Source organism: Delphinus delphis, chromosome X, assembly GCF_949987515.2.
Source record: "Delphinus delphis chromosome X, mDelDel1.2, whole genome shotgun sequence".
Classification (NCBI taxonomy): Eukaryota; Metazoa; Chordata; class Mammalia; order Artiodactyla; family Delphinidae; genus Delphinus; species Delphinus delphis.
This window is the reverse complement of record NC_082704.1, coordinates 110,045,277-110,063,929: the sequence shown is the minus strand read 5'-3', so window position 1 is coordinate 110,063,929 and position 18,653 is coordinate 110,045,277. Positions and strand designations below refer to the sequence as shown.

The following is an 18,653-nucleotide window of genomic DNA, read 5'->3' as shown; positions in this document are numbered from 1 at the left end:
AAATTCTCAGGCCCCACCCTAGACCCTTTGAACCAGAAATCTGAAGGGTTAGGCCCAGCAATCTGTGTTTTAATCAACACAGGTGGTTCTGATAATGTCCAAGTCCGAGCACTGATATAGAAAAATATACCCTGCCTCTGGCTTTTCTTATTCAATGATAAACCATGAACACATTTCCATGTCTCCAAGTATTCCTTCTTGTACATTTTAATGGCTGTATAATGTGCTAACCTAGGGCCACTGCTGGGCCACCATTTTCTCGACCATATCTATAATTGGTGTTTCAGTTCCAGTTTTCATTTGTGATGAAAATCATTTTCTTGGTGTACTTTTAGCTTTACTATCTGCTTTCTCACAAATGCACAGTATGTACTGATACCCAAGAACGTTCTGCTCTTGAGGACCTATGTGGTCTGAAAAGATTAATAGGGCTGAGAGTTTTGCCTTGGAGACAGCACGTAGGGATACATTGTGTGTGTGGGTGTCTGCCTGTCTGTCTTTCCCTCCCGTCACATAAAACCAAGCAAGGCCTCAAGAGTTGCTCTTTCTGCCCTAACTTTGCTTTAATGAAGAAGTCAGAAGGAAAAACGTAGCAATCGTTATTATTTTTGGCATTCACACCTTTTCCTCCTGGGGGAAACCTTTCAGAACAAGATCAGATATTGACATGGGTGATGAAAACACATAGACCTGACTCACCAGACTGGAGGTTTCAGTTTGAACAACCTCTCTGCTGCCTGGACAGCTTTCCCAACATCACTGGCCAACATGCTGACGTTGAAGATATGACCCACATCCCAGTAATCGTTCATTTTCTCCAAGCTCCCTTTTCTTCCCAACAAACTGTTCAGCCGGACACCTTAAGAATTTGAATTTTAGATAAAGTTATGAAAAGTCTTCCTAGTTTCCACCCTATTATGGAAGCCTTTAGAGGAGAAAATGGGCATTTTACTTGGGCTACTGCCTCAGGTGTGCTATCATACAGTAACTGTTCCTTTTGAAATATAATGTTGGTCATTTGGACATAATTTTTAATGCTGAACTTGTGTTACCAAAGCATATCAACATCTGCAGTCATAAACAGCTTTACCTATCTTCCTAAGCTCCATGGAAGTTTCAAATTGCTGTCCAGCAACTATCAGCAAAACTGCAAGGTTGATTCCTGAATAAAGAGATGGCTGGAGCTCAAACCCTTTGCAATACCTGTAATTACAGAACCATCAAATTCCTATTATATATAGGAAATACTAGCACAAATACTAGCACAAACCAACCTTCTCATGAAAATTTGTACTACTCTAATTTATTGTTTCACAGCTCTCCTCCAGCCGCCCATGTTTACTAACAGCCACATGTAGCAGTCAGATAGCTTCTTAAAAATGTCATAATAGGGACTTCCCTGGTGGTCTAGTGGGTAAGACTCCACGCTCCCAATGCAGGGGGCCCGGGTGTGATCCCTGGTTGGGGAACTAGATCCCGCATGCTGCAACTAAGAAGCCCGCATCCCGCAACTAAAGATCTGGCGTGCCGCAACGAAGATACAGCACAGCCAAAATAAATAAATACATACATAAATATTTTTTAAAATGTCATAATAGCAACACAGAAACTAACACTACAGAGTCTTAAAATCTTTCTTCAGAGGGTTTAGAGTTTTAAAATAAAAGCCATGATCATCGTATAAAGTAAGGGAACTATATTAAAGGGTACAAAAGAAATTTAAAACCTATTATAATTCTACTCCCAAAAGTAGAACGCAATTTGATGTCCACATATCATTTTTAAAGTTATACTCCATTTGCACATTGAGCATTTTTTATTTCATGGAAATCACAACAGGTATAGGCTTTTTCTCTGCAGGCAGTCTGTTTGCTTATATCATGAAATGGAATTATTTTTTCATGTATGAAGCAGTACTGCCAAAATCCTGGATTGCAAAGAGCAGTGGCATATAAAGTGAGAGAAGGGGGCTTCCCTGGTGGCGCAATGGTTAAGAATCCACCAGCCAATACAGAGGACACAGGTTCGAGCCCTGGTCTGGGAAGATCCCACATGCCACAAAGCAACTAAGCCCGTGCACCACAACTACTGAGCCTGTGCTCTAGAGGCCGTGAGCCACAACTACTGAAGCCCGCGCACCACAACTACTGAAGCCCACGTGCCTAGAACCCATTCTCTGCAACAAGAGAAGCCACCGCAATGAGAAGCCCGCGCACCGCAACGAAGAGTAGCCCCCGCTTGCCACAACTAGAGAAAGCCCGTGTGCAACGAAGACCCAATGCAGCCAAAAATAAAATAAAATAAATAAATTTATTAAAAAAATAATAAAGTGAGAGAAGGGGCAGGGATCTATTACATTAGGATAAAAAACAAGATCCAAAACTGTGAATACCATTTTTATACCAAAAGGTTAACCATGCCATTTTTAATTCTCTTATTTATTCTTTTTTCTACGCATAAAAATTTACTTTCTCTTCCATGAGTGAGTATGAACATCATGATCAGGAAAAAAAGAATTTGATCAATGAAGTAATGATGTAAAAATTTCTTTTTGTACACCAGGCCTGATTTTATCAGTCGTGTGACAACGGGAGGATCAAACACCAACAAAACATAAAATTGTGGAAGGGAGAACTTATCAGTTAAATCTGACCATAAATCATAAACTCAATTAAAATCTGATTTTATGAGCTTTGGGGCATGATACAAGTACCCTCAGAGGGACTAGAGGATATCAAGAAAGTCACTCCAACGCTAGTCAACAGAATTCCAATAAAATTGAAACCTCTCCCCCACTCCCCCGGGTATATCTTGGGGATTTTAAATTCCATATCCTACTGTATTTGATTTTTCTTTTAGTATGAAAAGTTATCTGGGAAGAGGGCAGAGAGGGTGACTTCTCCCTGCTTCTTATTCACAAATGAAACAGGCCCAGCTTGGGGACAGACAAGTCTTGAACTCAGAGTCGGGACTGCAGTCCCAGGTTTGTGTCTGACCAGCCCCGCGGCCTTGAACCAGCCCCTGCCTCTCTGAGCTGCATGTTGCACATCTCTGAGAGCAAGGTGACCCTCACGGTCTCACCGGAGCCATCATGCCCTGACCAGAAGACTCCGCTTTATCTGCTCCTGTATCCACTGCCACGACCTTCTCAAGTGCATGCAAAAGGCTCCTCTGACTTCCTTGAAGGAGCCACTGGCAGTAATTTCCTGACCTGGAGGTTCAATTCTTGGCCACGACGCTGGGAACACAGCTTCCTATTTTGGCTGTACCAAACTTTAATTTCCCTTCCTTTCCCTTCCCTTCAACACCCTGAGTGATTTCTCTTGAGCATACAGTGCACGGGTGCTACTGGGGATTAACTAAGAGTAAAACAAGGTCCCCGCCCTCTAAGAACCTATACCATGATGGAAGTGATAATATCTACACACAATTAGTGAAAATACTCATTTTTCACGAGTGTGGTAACCTAAAACCACACAAACCCAAGTCTAGAGGGACTCACAGAAGACAGAGAGGCTTGAGATGTGGCATGAAGATGGACAGAATTGTAACAATAGTGATTTAGAAAGGGAACCCCAGGCACAGAAAATGGCAGGAGAAGAGATGGGAGTTTGGGGAGCTCCTAAGGAACTTCAGTTTACTTGGACATATATCAGATAGTGGGAAACAGGGCTAGGGGCAGGTTGGAGAAAGTCTGCAAAGCGCCTAGAATGGGGATCTAAGAGTTTGAAGTTTTATTTAATAAGGAGTGGAGAGCCATTTTGGATCTTTGAGCTTTAGGAGGAGTAAGCTGTTAATCTATGAAGGACAGATTTTAGAGACACCAAGCAGAGAGCCTACTTGGGATACCGTTAGAACATTCCTGGCAAGAGACTAAAAAAAAAAAAAAATGGCGCCGATTTGGGGTGGTGGTGATGGGAAAGGATGGGTAGGGAGTGAGGGAAGGCTCACAGAAGGACTGGAATTGGGAACTGACTGTATGTGGAGATAAGTGAGTGAAAGTTATCAAACATTAACCAAAAGTGTATGCTTAGAAGGCTAAAGAATGGTTGTAAGAAAGCAAGACAATGGAAGCCATCCCTTGTGGAGAAGAGGAAACGACTTCAGCCTTAGACATGTTGAGTCTTAAATACCAGCACCATCTTGAGGTAGAACAGGTGGGCAAAGAGAGGGGTGATGTGGGGCCAAAGCTTAGGATAGAGGGTGGACTGGAGATCAACTAAAGGTTCCAAGGTGTGGGAGTGACTGGGATCACCAGGGGAAAGTAGAGATGGAGAGAAGAGGGAAGAGGACAAAGTCCAACGTGTATGGAAGGAAAACAAAGACGAGGCGGGAGAGGGGGAGAGGAAGCAGTTAGAATTAAATGAGAATTAAATGAAATGAATTAAATGCAGCAGCGATACCACGAGCTCTGGTGATGGAGAGGGATGGTGTAGGCTGCTGGCTCTACCTTTACGATATATCCAGGTTCTGACACCTCATCATTTTCATCACTACTACCCTGGTTCAAGTCCCCATCAGCTCTTCTCTGAATTTCTGCAGTAGTCTCCTAACTGTTCCCTGCTTCTGCCCTCACCCATGTGATAGATTATTTAATAACCACAAAGCCCTCCCATCCCACTATGCACACACATTTGCCATGTCTCCCACCCACAGGCTGGAGTCTATTTCTCCACCCCTTTGAATCTGGGCTGACCATGTGATTCGCTCTGACCAAGAACATGTGGCAGAACTGACCCTGTGTGAGTTCCTGAGCCTTCAGAGGCTTTCTGGCTTCCACATCCACTCTCTGAGAATGCTGCCCACCAGGCAAGAAAGCTGGTCTACCAGGATTAGAACTACCCGTTAGAGAATGGAGGCTCACCACCAACAGCCAGCACCAGCTGTCAAGTGTGTATGAGGCCATTTTAGACCTTCCAGCCCTGCTGATTCTCCAGATGACTACAACTTTAGGAGTGAGCACAGCACTTACGGAGTGGAACCACCAGAGGAACTGCCTGGGCAATCCACAGAATCATGAGAGATCATAAATCACTGTTTTAAGCCACTAAGTTTTGGAGATGCTTGGGGTTTTTTTTTTTTTTTTTTTGGTTTGTTTTTTTGGCCAAGCTGTGTGGCTTGCAGGATCTTAGTTACCCGACCAGGGACTGAACCCGGGGCTTTGGTAGTGAGAGTGCAGAGCCCTAACCACTGGACCGCCAGGGAATTCCCAGGAGATGCTTGTTATGCAGCAAATGATAGCTGACACACCCCCTAAAATGTATTCATAACAGTGAGAGTACTCTGGTTAAAATGCATGTCAGATCTTGTCACTCCTCTGCTCAGAATATTCCAGCACTGTATCATCTCACCCAGAGTAAAAGGGTCTTCTGCTCTCCCATTTCCTGCCACTCTCCCCCTTGCTCCTGCCTCACCATCCTTGAGCATGCTCAGCATGCTTCTTCCTCAGGGTTTTTGCCCTTGTTATCCCCTCCTTGTGGAACACAGTTATCTGCAAGGCTCATTCCCTCATCACCTCTACATCTTTATTCACCTTCACTGACCATCCTATATAAAACTGTAGACAACTCCCAGTCCTCCTTTCCCTCGTCCCTGATTAACTTTTCCCCCTCACCATCAGCTGACATCCTATATGTTTTACTGTATTTGTTTGTCTGACTTTCCTTACCAGCAATGCAAGGTCCATGAGGGCATGGATTCGTATCTCCTGTGTCTTTATCCCCACCATCTAGAAAGTTTCTGGCATGCAGTAAACCCTCAAAAAACATTTGTTGAATAAATGAATGAATAAGTAATGAACGGCTCACTGAGAAGATAATGCTACGACGATGGTGGAACAAGGTTCTGGAAGGAGTAGCTGGGAAGGAGTGTGCTGAGCCTCCTCGCCCTGATAAATGAGTGAACTTGTGGAAAGAATGTCACCAGTAGAAAAGCCTGTTTCTAACGGTTTCCTTTTGGAAAAAGGAATCTGGAAATTCCCAGACCACATTTATGGCATTTTTTTCACTGCCAGCAAACAGGCAGACACACATATGTAGGGAAAAGACCTGGATCCTTAGCCTGTGCAATTCTATTCTTTGCAAAGAGGCACATGCTACTGACTAGGGCTGAGGGTTTACCACTCAATGGCGTTGTCTCGGCTGGCATCATCTTTGCAGTCCGAATCCAAGAAGATGTCCTTGTATATCCTCCCGCAGAGGCAGAACATGTCGGGGGCCGGGTGGTCACAGCTCTGCAGAACCTGGAGCATGACCTGCAGAGCCTTCTCACGACTGCCTGTGCTGTTTCTTCTGAAAGATTCATGTGATAAGACGACAAATGTCTGAATCAAGACACGGGAGTATATATGCATTCACTCTGTGAAAGGCTGGTGCTTTAGCAGGAAAAAGATCTAAATTATATTTCATTTTTCATATTTAAATGAAAGAACTGCTTAAGATCCACACCAGTAAGTCTCATTCAGTCATACTCTGTCCTACCTGATCCTTCCTCTTTAAATTAGACCTAGACTGTAGATAAAAGCATATGCAGACCAATGTATTTGGAAAGACAGAAAAAAAATAATATGGCAGCCTCCTGTCATTGGATGGGAGAGTAAGGATTTCAGAAGCTAAGCCTGAATCATGAGGATGAGACAGTTTGACACAAGGTTCTTTTGGAAAAGCGGCAGGTCCCCAAATTCAGAAAGACAAGATGAATTTAGAAATGTATCCTGGCATTTCTTGACCTGAAATGCCTTGTCATCTTCAAACGGGGAAGGACTCTAGTAATTCCTGTTATACCCATCGGAATACAAAATTATTTATATATTCATAAATCACAGTCTTCTTTATTATTTCATTATATGGTAAAATTTTCATTTTATGTACAGGAAATGGATTCCTTAGACAGTTGTTAAAAGAATTTTTTGCCACAAAATAACTTGAGTTTGCGGCTGTGAAATATTAACAGTGTTCCTGTGAAGGTTTGGAAGCACAGGTCCATCAGAAGTGAGGACTGATTAAATCAACTATGGCTAATGATATTCATATTCATATGATAATATAAAATATTAAACATTATAAAAAGAAATGAAACAACATCTATGTAATACTGCTGTGGAGAGATCTCCAGAATATCCTGTTAAGACAAGAAAGCAAGACGTTGAAAACTGTGCACAGAATGCTACCTTTTTATTAAGAAAAGGGGGGGATGTGAATAAACATATGCATCTGCTTTCATTCTTTCAAAATGGAAGATAAAACAAAAGGTAACAAAAATGGCTACTGATAGGTGGAGGGAAAAAACATGATGAAGGGGACAGGGACAGATAGAGGTTACACTTCTTGGAATTTGAAACTATTGATACATAAGATTTTTACATAATTATAAAAGAAAATGAAATAATTTTTAAAATGTTGCCTAAAGACACTGTTTGCCAATGAACATACCATCTGAATTTGCAGCTGGGGCAAAACAAAACAAATGAACCTGTGCATCCGGTTGATGGCTTTACCCACAAAAGAGAGAAACTAGTTTATCACATGGCTTAAAAACACAGCAATTCGACTGTATTTTCCTAAGAGGATATAACCTAAGGAAAAAAATATAAATGCAAAGAAATCTTAAAGTTTCCAGTAATCATACTGTTAGTGATAATACTAATACTGGTATTTTGAAAATGCTATATATTTACCGTATAGAATACAACAAACAATGATGTTAACTTAATATCATGAGGAACCAGATTTTTCAGCATAAGAGATACAAATACAAAATCACAGAAGTAAAAATCCTGTAGTCCTCAATTTGAATTGGGACATCAGTATGAATTCATGAGGTGGTTTCCCCAGCACTGTCTACCAAAAAGGCCAACTCAGTAGCAATGACAACCTCCAAGCCCTGACTGGGGTCTGTAAACATTATCTCTCACTAAAGAAACCAGGACTCCTTGAAAGAATCATTGATTCCAGACATGTCTAAGATGATCCTGGTACATCTTAACACACAAAGAAGCAAAGAAGCTACTAAACTCATATCAAAGACTCAGGAGCCAACCGGAATCAGTTTTTGGCCAAAGACGGGACAATTTGAGCGTTAAGAAGAACAATAACTATAAAGCATTGAAACACATCAACTATCACTAAAATTATGAGTTCATAATGATCTTATAAAACCTCACTGGTCACTCTTGGAGGATGCTAACAGACGAATTCATTGTTTTTGAAAACTGATCAAGGCAAAATTAAGCATATAGCTTCCTTTTCCCATACAAACTGTACACCAGGGTAACCAAGTCACTGATGAGTGAAAATTTCTCTTTATAAAGTATTTGTGCTAATAACTCAGGAATTAATTATAAAATTCAAATATCACTATTTTACAACCCCTAATGAAATAACGGATCTAGGCAATGATCGCAAGGGCCACTAACATCACACAAAGAGAAAAAACAGATAAAGTATACAATCAACTATTAAGTATTCTTTAAAAACAAATCAAACCGATCTAAATAGATATTTCTCCAAAGACATATGGATGGCCAAAAAGCACAGGAAAAGATGCTCAACATCACTAATTATTAGAGAAATGCGAATCAAAACTACAATGAGGTATCACCTCACACGTGTCAGAATGGCCATCATCAAGAAGTCTACAAACAAATGCTGGAGAGGGTGTGGAGAAAAGGGAACCCTCTTACACTGTTGGTGGGAATGTAAATTGGTATAGCCACTATGGAGAACAGTATGCAGGTTCCTTAAAAAACTAAAAATAGAGTTATCCTATGATCCTGCAATCCCACTCCTGGGCATATATCCGGAGAAAGCCGTAATTCAAAAAGATACATGCACCCCAATGTTCATTGCAGCACTATTTACAATAGCCAAGATGTGGAAGCAACCTAAATGTCCACTGACAGAGGAATGGATAAAGAAGATGTGGTACATATATATGATGGAATATTACTCAGCCAGAAAAAGAAATAATGCCATTTGCAGCAACATGGATGGACCTAGAGATTATCATACTAAGTGAAATAAGTCGGACAGAGAAAGACAAATATATGATATCGCTCATATGTGGAATATAATTTTAAAAAATGATACAAACGAACTTATTTACAAAACAGAAGCAGACTTACAGATCTTGAAATCAACCTTATGGTTACCAAAGGGGAAACATGGGGCAGGGAGGGATAAATAAGCATTTGGGATTAACAAACACACACTACTATATATAAGATAGATAACCAACAAGGACTACTGTATAGCACAGGGAACTCTGCTCAATATTCTGTAGTAACCTATATGGGAAAAGAATCTGAAAAAGAATGGATATATGTATAACTGAATCACTTTGCTGTACACCTGAAACTAACACAATATTGTAAATCAACTATACTCCAATATAAAATAAAAATTAAATTAAAAAAATCAAACCAGAATCTGAAATAAGCCTCCAGATTTAACTACCAACTTACGGGGATTGGTGGCGGGGGGAGGGATTTACTAAATTACACCACAGGGATATGATCAGCAAAATCCAGAGATTTGGAAATTCTACAGGACAAATGGCTTCCCTAACAAATAAATTATAAGGAAAAGAAAAAATAAGAGAAGGAGAAAAGTTGATATGACTTAAGAGTCATATCAACCAAACACAATGTGTAGACTTTGCCTGGATCATGTCAAACCAAGCCACTGTTAAGAAAAAAAAGAGAGAGAGAGAGACAGACACACACACACATAATTTGGAAAATTTGAACACTGATATTAAGGAATTATTGTCAATTTTTAGGTATGATAACATAATCATGATTATGGTTTTTTTTGTGTGTGTGTGTGTGTTTTTTTTTTGCGGCACGCGGGCCTCTCACCGCTGCGGCCTCTTCCGTTGCGGAGCACAGGCTCCGGACGCGCAGGCCCAGCGGCCATGGCTCACGGGCCCAGCCGCTCCGCGGCACGTGGGATCCTCCCGGACCAGGGCACGAACCCGCATCCCCCGCATCCCCCGCATCGGCAGGTGGACTTCCAACCACTGCGCCACCAGGGAAGCCCATGATTATGTTTTACAAAAGTCCTTAACCTTTAGGGACACATACCGAAATATCTAGAGTTGAAATGGCATGTCTTTGTTTCATAATTAACCCAGTGTTGCAGTAGAGGGAGTGGGTGCGAGTGAGCGGGAAACAAAACTGGCTTGTGATGATAATTACTGAAGTGGATATGGGATAAACGGGGGTTTGTTATATTATTCCTTACTTTTGAATGTATTTGAAATTTATATAATAAAAAAAAGAAAAGGTACTCATCCTGACTCAACAATTCTACTTCTGGAATCTATAATATAGGAATAATTATACACACACACACACACACACACACACACACACACACACACTCTCTCTCTCTCTCTCTCTCTCTCTCAAGAATTTTTGAACAAATGTTTATCATGGCATTGTTCAGAACTGAAAAACTGGAGACGATCCAAATGTCCATTAACGTAAGAGTGGTAAAATATATTTTGTAACAACCGAACTATGGAATATCATGCAACCCTTGCAAAGAGGCAAATCTGTATGAAATTATATAGAAGAACGTCCATAATAGTTCATGGGAAAAATAATTGCTGAACTAAATGAATAGCATGATCCCACCCTTTGCAGGAAACTCTATTTACATATCAGTTTATGTGCAGAGACAAAAGTCTGGAAGGATACACATTAAGTTGTTCAAAAAATCATTGTTGAGATTTGTACAAGGTGTTCTTGTGTTTATTTTACTAATAACTATTCTAATAAAGGGATTATTCTTTTAAATTTCTTGGCAATTGTACAACAGGCTCTTTTTTGCTTTCTGTCCTGAGGACCTGTACCTGAAAAGACTACTACGTCATCCAAGAAGACAGATTAGTACCTGAAACAGCCTTTCTCAACTGGGGTCCTGCTAGAGAATCAAGCCCTAGAGAAAACTGATTATTTGAGTGACTATTTTCTCCATTCTCCCAAGGATGGTACACAGCTAGCCCCATTAAGGATGAATAAGAGAGCTCATTCAATTGATACAATGAAGGTCTTAGGGCATTAGGGCTTAATTCTCTTGCAGAACCCAACCTGGGCTGAGAAGGGCTAATCCAGACACTCGGCATCCTTCTGGAAGCCTGCAATAATTAAGCCTCTATTTCAACTCAGACTTTTTCTATTTTCTACCTTGGTCTTGTTCTAATACATTGGATCCTTCCTCTCTTTGGCCACAGAATCCAACTTTACGAGCCTACGAACAACACCTGTTGATAAACAGCTCACCCATGATGTTCTTTAATTTTTAAAAGTCAACAGCTACCAACTCAGCTCAAATTTACTAAAGCATTTAAATAATTTCTAGAGTCTGTGGCGAGAAAATGAAGAAGATTAAAACTTTAATGAGGTACAAAATTTCTATACCTGTTATGAGCCAACTTTTGAGGTGCGAAATATTCAGAATTCTGAAAAGATGTACTTAACTCTTTTAAATGCTTAATTATTGATCTGAGTTCAGGTTTGTTTGATTTTCTTTAGACCAATTACATCAAGATTTCCCCTGAATTTTTTCATTAACTTGAAACTTACCCTTGTTACTCAAAATAAAAGGTCTTTTGAGGATAAACAAAACAAAAAATCAAACATTTGCAAAGAGTGAAAAGCAAAGGATTTTCAGCTTAATAGCCACTTTGAGACAGGTGCTAAATAGCTAATCCCTTTAGTGGTTAATAATCAGTTTTCAGATCTGCTTATAATTTTCAGATCCCAAAGTATCCAAGAACAAGCCTATAGATAAATACTCCTGTGTGTAATTACTCCAGCCACATCCGTTTCTGATAATAAGGGCATTTCACAATTTAAGAGAGGAAGTTAACTAAGACAGTGGGGTCTCAACCTTGCCTGCGTATTAGAATGACCTGGGGAGCTTTAAAAACCTTGGTGTCCAGGCTGTACCTCAGACCAATTAAATTAATCTCCAGAGATGGGATTCAGGCATCAGTGTCTAATCCTGGACATTCTGATTCAGTAGGTCTGCATCATTGCTAAAACCACTGATCAATTCTCAGCCCTTCTCTTCTCTGACCTAGCAACAGCATTCGACAGTTGAGCACTCCATCCTCCTTGGACCACCTCCTTTATTCAGCTTGCAGGATACCATACTTTCCTGGTTTTCCTTCTACTTCAGTCTAATTTCCTGGTTCCTAGCCACCCCTCTGATCTTTCAACACTGGAGTGTCCCCAGACACAAGGCTTGGACTTTTCCTCTTCATGAGAAACTACATCAGATCCCTTGGTAATATGATCCAGTATCATGATTTTTCAAACCATCTATATTCTGATGACACCCGCATTTCTATCTGCAGCCTAGAGTGCTCCCCTAAACTCCAGACTTACATATCCACTGCCTTCTTGGCATCTCGCTTGCATGTCTAATACCTCGAACTTAACATGTCCAAAATGAAACTCTTGACTGTCCTGTCAAACCTATTCTTCTCACAGTCTTTTCCATCTTATTAAGAATGGCCAATCCATTCTTCCCATTATTCATGCCAAAAACTTTGGAGTCATGCTTCATTCCTCTAACACCCTTTGTTCAATCAACAAAACCTGTTGGCTTTTATTTTAAACCATATCCAAAACTGGCCTATTCCTCATGAAATCCACAAGGACCACCCTGGTCCAAGTCACCACCATTTTCTGCGTCCACCCTTGCCCTTCTATAATCTATTTTCAACACAGCAGTCCAAGTGATCCTGCTAAACTCTAAGTCAGATCATGTCTCTCAAAACTCTCCACACAAACCATATATGTGATAAGAGGTTAACATCCCAAATATATAAAGAACCCATACAACTCAACAGCAAGAAAAAAGAACCTCAAAATCTGATTTAAAAATGGGCGGAGGATCTAACAAACATTTTTCCAAAGAAGGCATGCAGATAGCTAACAGGTACATGAAAAGATGCTCAACATCATTAGTCATCAGGGAAATACAAAAACAATGTGATATTACCTCACACCTGTTAGAATGCCTATCATCAAAAAGACAAGAGACAACAAGTATTAATGAGGATATGGAGAAGAGGGAAATCTTGTGTACTGTTGGTGGGAATATAAATTGGTACAGCCATTATGGAAAACAGTATGGAGGTTCCCCCAAAATTAAAAATAGAACTACCCTATGATCCAACAATTCCACTTCTGGGCATTTATCCAAAGGAAACAAAAATACTAATTCAAAAAGATATCCACACCCCCATGTTCATTGCAGCATTATTTACAATAGCCAAGACATGGAAAAACCTAAGTGTCCATAGATAGATAAATTGGATAAAGAAAATGCAGTGTGTGTGTGTGTGTGTGTGTGTGTGTGTACACACACACACACATGTTCACAATGAACTATTATTCAGCTATAAAAAAGAAAGGAATCTTGTCATTTGCAACAACATGGATGGACCTTGAGGGCATTATGCTAAGTGAAGTAAGCCGGATAGAATAGAGAAAGGAAAATACTGTATAATTTCACTTATATGTGGAAGCTGAAAACAAAAACAAAACTGAATTCACAGGTATAAAGAAAAGACTGGTGTGCCAGAGGGAGGGGGTGGGAGGTGGGCAAAATGGGTGAAGTGGGTCAAGAGTACAAACTTCCAATTATAAAATAAATAAGTCTTGGGGACGAAATGTACAGCATGATGATTATAATTAATAATACTGTATTTGTACATTTGCAAATTGTTGAGAGATCGTAAAAGTTCTCATGAGAAAAAATTTTTTCAACTATGTGAGGTAATGTATGCTAACTAGAATTACAATATATACATATACTGAATCATTATGCTGTACACCTGAAACTAATATTAAATATTATATGCCAATTACACCTCAAAAAAAAATCCCTCCAGTGGCTTCCATCTCAGAGCAAATGCCAGTTCTCTTATAATGCACTACAAGGTTCAAGGTTCTATAAGATACGGTTTCCAGTTATTTCTCCAACCTCATCTCTTCTTTTTTTTTTTTTTTTTTTGCGGTACGCGGGCCTCTCACTGCTGTGGTCTCTCCCGTTGCGGAGCACAGGCTCCGGACGCGCAGGCTCAGCGGCCATGGCTCACGGGCCCAGCCGCTCCGTGGCATGTGGGATCTTCCCGGACCGGGGAACGAACCCGTGCCCCCTGCATCGGCAGGCAGACCCTCAACCACTGCGCCACCAGGGAAGCCCCCAACCTCATCTCTTAACATCCACCCCTCTCCCCGCACCATCAGCTACTCTGCTCCAGCTGCACAAGCCGCTCTGATGTTTCACGTGCTGATCCCTCTACCTGGAATGCTCTTCCCCCACGTTTACATGGTATGTTCCTTCATCTCTTTTTGATCTTTTCTCCAAGTTACTCTCTAGTAAGTGAGGTCATTTCTGAGCATTCAACTTATAATCGCAATCTCCCTGTCCCACTAGCCTTCCTTATCACCCTAACCCGTTTTAATAATTTTACTTATTTTTAAATTATCTCTCCGCATTTGAGAATATAAGCTCTAAGATGGAAGGATTTTGTTGTCTGGTCTGTTTTCTGCTGTGCCCCAGTGCTTAGAACTGGATCTGCTCAAAAAAAAGAAGTCTATTAAATGAATGACAAACTGAACAGGACTAAATGTACTGACATGGAAAGATCTCCAAGCACTGATTGCTAAGTGAACAAAGAAAATAACAAAACATATCCTGTATGGTCTTGTATTCGAAAAACCCTGCAGTATGACATAGTTTAATAGTACGTAAACGCATACATAATTGTCTGAAAGGACATACACCAAACTGACAAGAGAGGTTACTTCTGGAATATGAGTGGGATCAGAGATTAGAGTTACAAGGCACAACTACTTCAAATGTCTTTTTCTTCAATTTTTCACGAGAATATATAAACATATTCATATATTATTTACACAATAAAATGCACAGAGTAAAAACAGAATACTGGACTGGGAATCATATAAAGCTAGATTCTGGTTTTCACACAGGTACTACCCATCTGAATTCAGAGCAAGTTACTTGCCCTTTCTGTGCCCCAGTTCTTAACTTGGAAAGTATGTTTGACTTTGCTTACCTCACAAGGTTACTGTGAGCTACAGGTCTGCCAGAGCACTGATTTGTCACTAACCATCCTGTCTGCCTATCCATCTTTTCTATACTGTGTGTCTATGAGAGAAAGTTCATAGGGTGGGAGAGAGAGTTCCAAAAAAACCTTTCTTCTAAGCCAGCCCTAAGAATTAACAAGCAAAAGGTCTCATTAGGCCAGTGTCCTTCCTAAAACAAACTGTTTCTTAGGTTGCCCATCAAAAACCTTTTAAGAGACTTCCGCTTCCGATTAGGATGAAGAAGAATGTGAAAGGCCTTCAACTCCTTTGGTAACAATAAAAATCCAGACAATACAAAAATTATACTGAATGGAAGGAAGAACTTCCTTGATTAAATGAATTCTAGAGAAAAATGGTGAGCAGAGAGCCGCGATAGTTTCCATATTTGGGTGCCTTGTCTAGGTACTAATGAATGAAAGAGAGAGCCTTTCATAGAGAAACTTCACAAGGACAAGGAGAAAACCAGCCAAGCTTTGAACAATATTATGGGTTGATGGGACGGAATGGGATCTGGAAGGGTCCTCAAGCAAACACAGATCACTTAGTATAATAATTCTCTTGCCTCACACCCACCCCCTGAATTTTGCCAAGGAAACCACAGTGAAGGAAAGGCTCTGAAGTAGAAGGATACAACACAAATTGTCACAGAACTCAGATTTGGGGCCCTGCGAAAACTGAACCTAAAGATTTCAGAAATATCAGCAAAAACCTCCTCTGCTCAAATATTGACAGGATCAAAAAGGCAGCAGAGGGGCAAGAGGTTGGGGTTTGGGCTAATCACAAGTAAACTAAGTCTAACTAAAAGGAGGGCCCAGGAGGATCTTCAAGACTGCGGAGGAGTAAGACGTGGAGATCACCTTCCTCCCCACAAATACTCAGAAACACATCGACATGTGGAACAACTCCTACAGAACACCTACTGAACGCTGGCAGAAGACCTCAGACCTCCCAAAAGGCAAGAAACTCCCCACGTACCTGGGTAGGGCAAAAGAAAAACGAATAAACAGAGACAGAAGAATAGGGCCGGTACCTGCACCAGTGGGAGGGAGCTGTGAAGGAGGAAAAGTTTCCACACACTAGGAAGCCCCTTCGCGGGCAGAGACTGCGGGTGGCGGAGTGGGGGAGCTTCGGTGCCGCGGAGGACTGCACAGCAACAGGGGTGCGGAGGGCAAAGCAGGGAGATTCCGGCACAGAGCGTCGGTGCCGACCAGCACTCACCAGCCCGAGAGGCTTGTCTGCTCACCCACCGGGGCGGGTGGGGGCTGGGAGCTGAGGCTCGGGCTTCGGTCGGAGCGCAGGGAGAGGACTGGGGTAGGCGGCGAGAACACAGCCTGCAGGGGGTTAGTGCGCCACGGCTGGCCGGGAGGGAGTCCGGGAAAAAGTCTGGAGCTGCCGAAGAGGCAAGAGACTTTTTCTTGCCTTTGTTTCCTGGTGCGTGAGGAGAGGGGATTCAGAGCTCCGCTTAAAGGAGCTCCAGAGACGGGCGCGAGCCACGGCTGCCAGCACGGACCCCAGAGACGGGCTTGAGACGCTAAGGCTGCTGCTGCCGCCACCAAGAAGCCTGTGTGCGAGCACAGGTCAGTCTCCACACCTCCCCTCCCGGGAGCCTGTGCAGCCCGCCACTGCCAGGGTCCCATGATCCAGGGACAACTTCCCCGGGAGAACGCACGGCGCGCCTCAGGCTGGTGCAACGTCACGTCGGCCTCTGCCGCCGCAGGCTCGCCCCGCATCCGTACCCCTCCCTCCCCCCAGCCTGAGTGAGCCAGAGCCCCCGAATCCACTGCTGCTTTAACCCCGTCCTGTTTGAGCGAAGAACAGACGCCCTCAGGCGACCTACACGCAGAGGCGGGTCCAAATCCAAAGCTGAACCCCGGGAGCTGTGCGAACAAAGACAAAGGGAAATCTCTCCCAGCAGACTCAGGAGCAGCGGATTAAATCTCCACAATCAACTTGATGTACCCTGCATCTGTGGAATACATGAATAGACAACGAATCATCCCAAACTGAGGAGGTGGACTTTGGGAACAACGATATATATGTATTTTTCCCTTTTTCTCTTTTTGTGAGTGTGTATGTGTATGATTCTGTGTGTGATTTTGTCTGTATAGCTTTGCTTTTACCATCTGTCCTAGGGTTCTGTCTTTTTTTTTCACTTAAAAATTTTTTCTTAATAATTATTTTTTATTTTAATAACTTTATTTTATCTTCTTCTTTCTTCCTTTTTTTTCTCCCTTTAATTCTGAGCCGTGTGGAGGACAGGCTCTTGGTGCTCCAGACAAGTGTCAGGGCTGTGCCACTGAGGTGGGAGAGCTGAGTTCAGGACACTGGTCCACAAGAGACCTCCCAGCTCCCTGTAATATCAAACGGTGAAAATCTCCCAGAGATTTCCATCTAAACACCAAGACCCAGCTTCACACAATGAACAGCAAGCTACAGTGCTGGACACCCTATGCCAACAACTAGCAAGACGGGAACACAACCCCATCCATTAGCAGAGAGGCTGCCTAAAATCATAATAAGGCCACAGACACACCAAAACACACCACCAGATGTGGACCTGCCCAGCAGAAAGACAAGATCCAGCCTCATCCACCAGAACACAGGCACTAGTCCCCTCCACCAGGAAGCCTACACAACCCACTGAACCAACCTTAGCCACTGGGGACAGTCACCAAAAACAATGGGAACTACGAACCTGCAGACTGCGAAAAGGAGACCCCAAAACACAGCAGTGAAGCAAAATGAGAAGACAGAGAAACACACAGCAGATGAAGGAGCAATGCAAAAATCCACCAGACCTAACAAATGAAGAGGAAATAGGCAGTCTACGTGAAAAAGAAATCAGAATAATGAGTGTAAAGATGATCCAAAATCTTGGAAACAGAATGGAGAAAATACAAGAAACGTTTAACAAGGATCTAGAAGAACGAAAAAGCAAACAAACAGTGATGAACAACACAATAAATGAAATTAAAAATTCTCTAGAAGGGATCAATAGTAGAATAACTGAGGCAGAAGAATGGATAAGTGACCTGGAAGATAAAATAGTAGAAATAACTACTGCAGAGCAGAATAAAGAAAAAAGAATGAAAAGAATTGAGGACAGTCTCAGAGACCTCTGGGACAACATTAAACGCACCAACATTCGAATTATAGGGGTCCCAGAAGAAGAAGAGAAAAAGAAAGGGACTGAGAAAATATTTGAAGAGATTATAGTTGGAAACTTCCCTAATATGGGAAAGGAAACAGTTAATCAAGTCCAGGAAGCACAGAGTCCCATAGAAGATAAATCCAAGGAGAAACATGCCAAGACACATATTAATCAAACTATCAAAAATTAAATACAAAGAAAAAATATTAAAAGCAGCAAGGGAAAAACAACAAATAACACATAAGAGAATCCCCATAAGATTAACAGCTGATCTTTCAGCAGAAACTCTACAAGCCAGAAAGGAGTGGCAGGACATATTTAAAGTGATGAAGGAGAAAAACCTGCAACCAAGATTACTCTACCCAGCAAGGA

The 18,653-nt window shown here is 41.7% G+C and overlaps 1 protein-coding gene across 1 annotated transcript in view; it reads right to left on the bottom strand.

Annotated features, from left to right (window-relative positions):
- MAP3K15 (mitogen-activated protein kinase kinase kinase 15) overlaps nucleotides 1–18,653 on the bottom strand; it is a 148,107-nt gene that overhangs the window by 50,146 nt on the left and 79,308 nt on the right. The window contains 3 exon segments of the mRNA XM_060002728.1: nucleotides 700–859; nucleotides 1,091–1,203; nucleotides 6,120–6,290. Of these exon segments, the coding sequence (XP_059858711.1) occupies nucleotides 700–859; nucleotides 1,091–1,203; nucleotides 6,120–6,290 (444 nt within the window).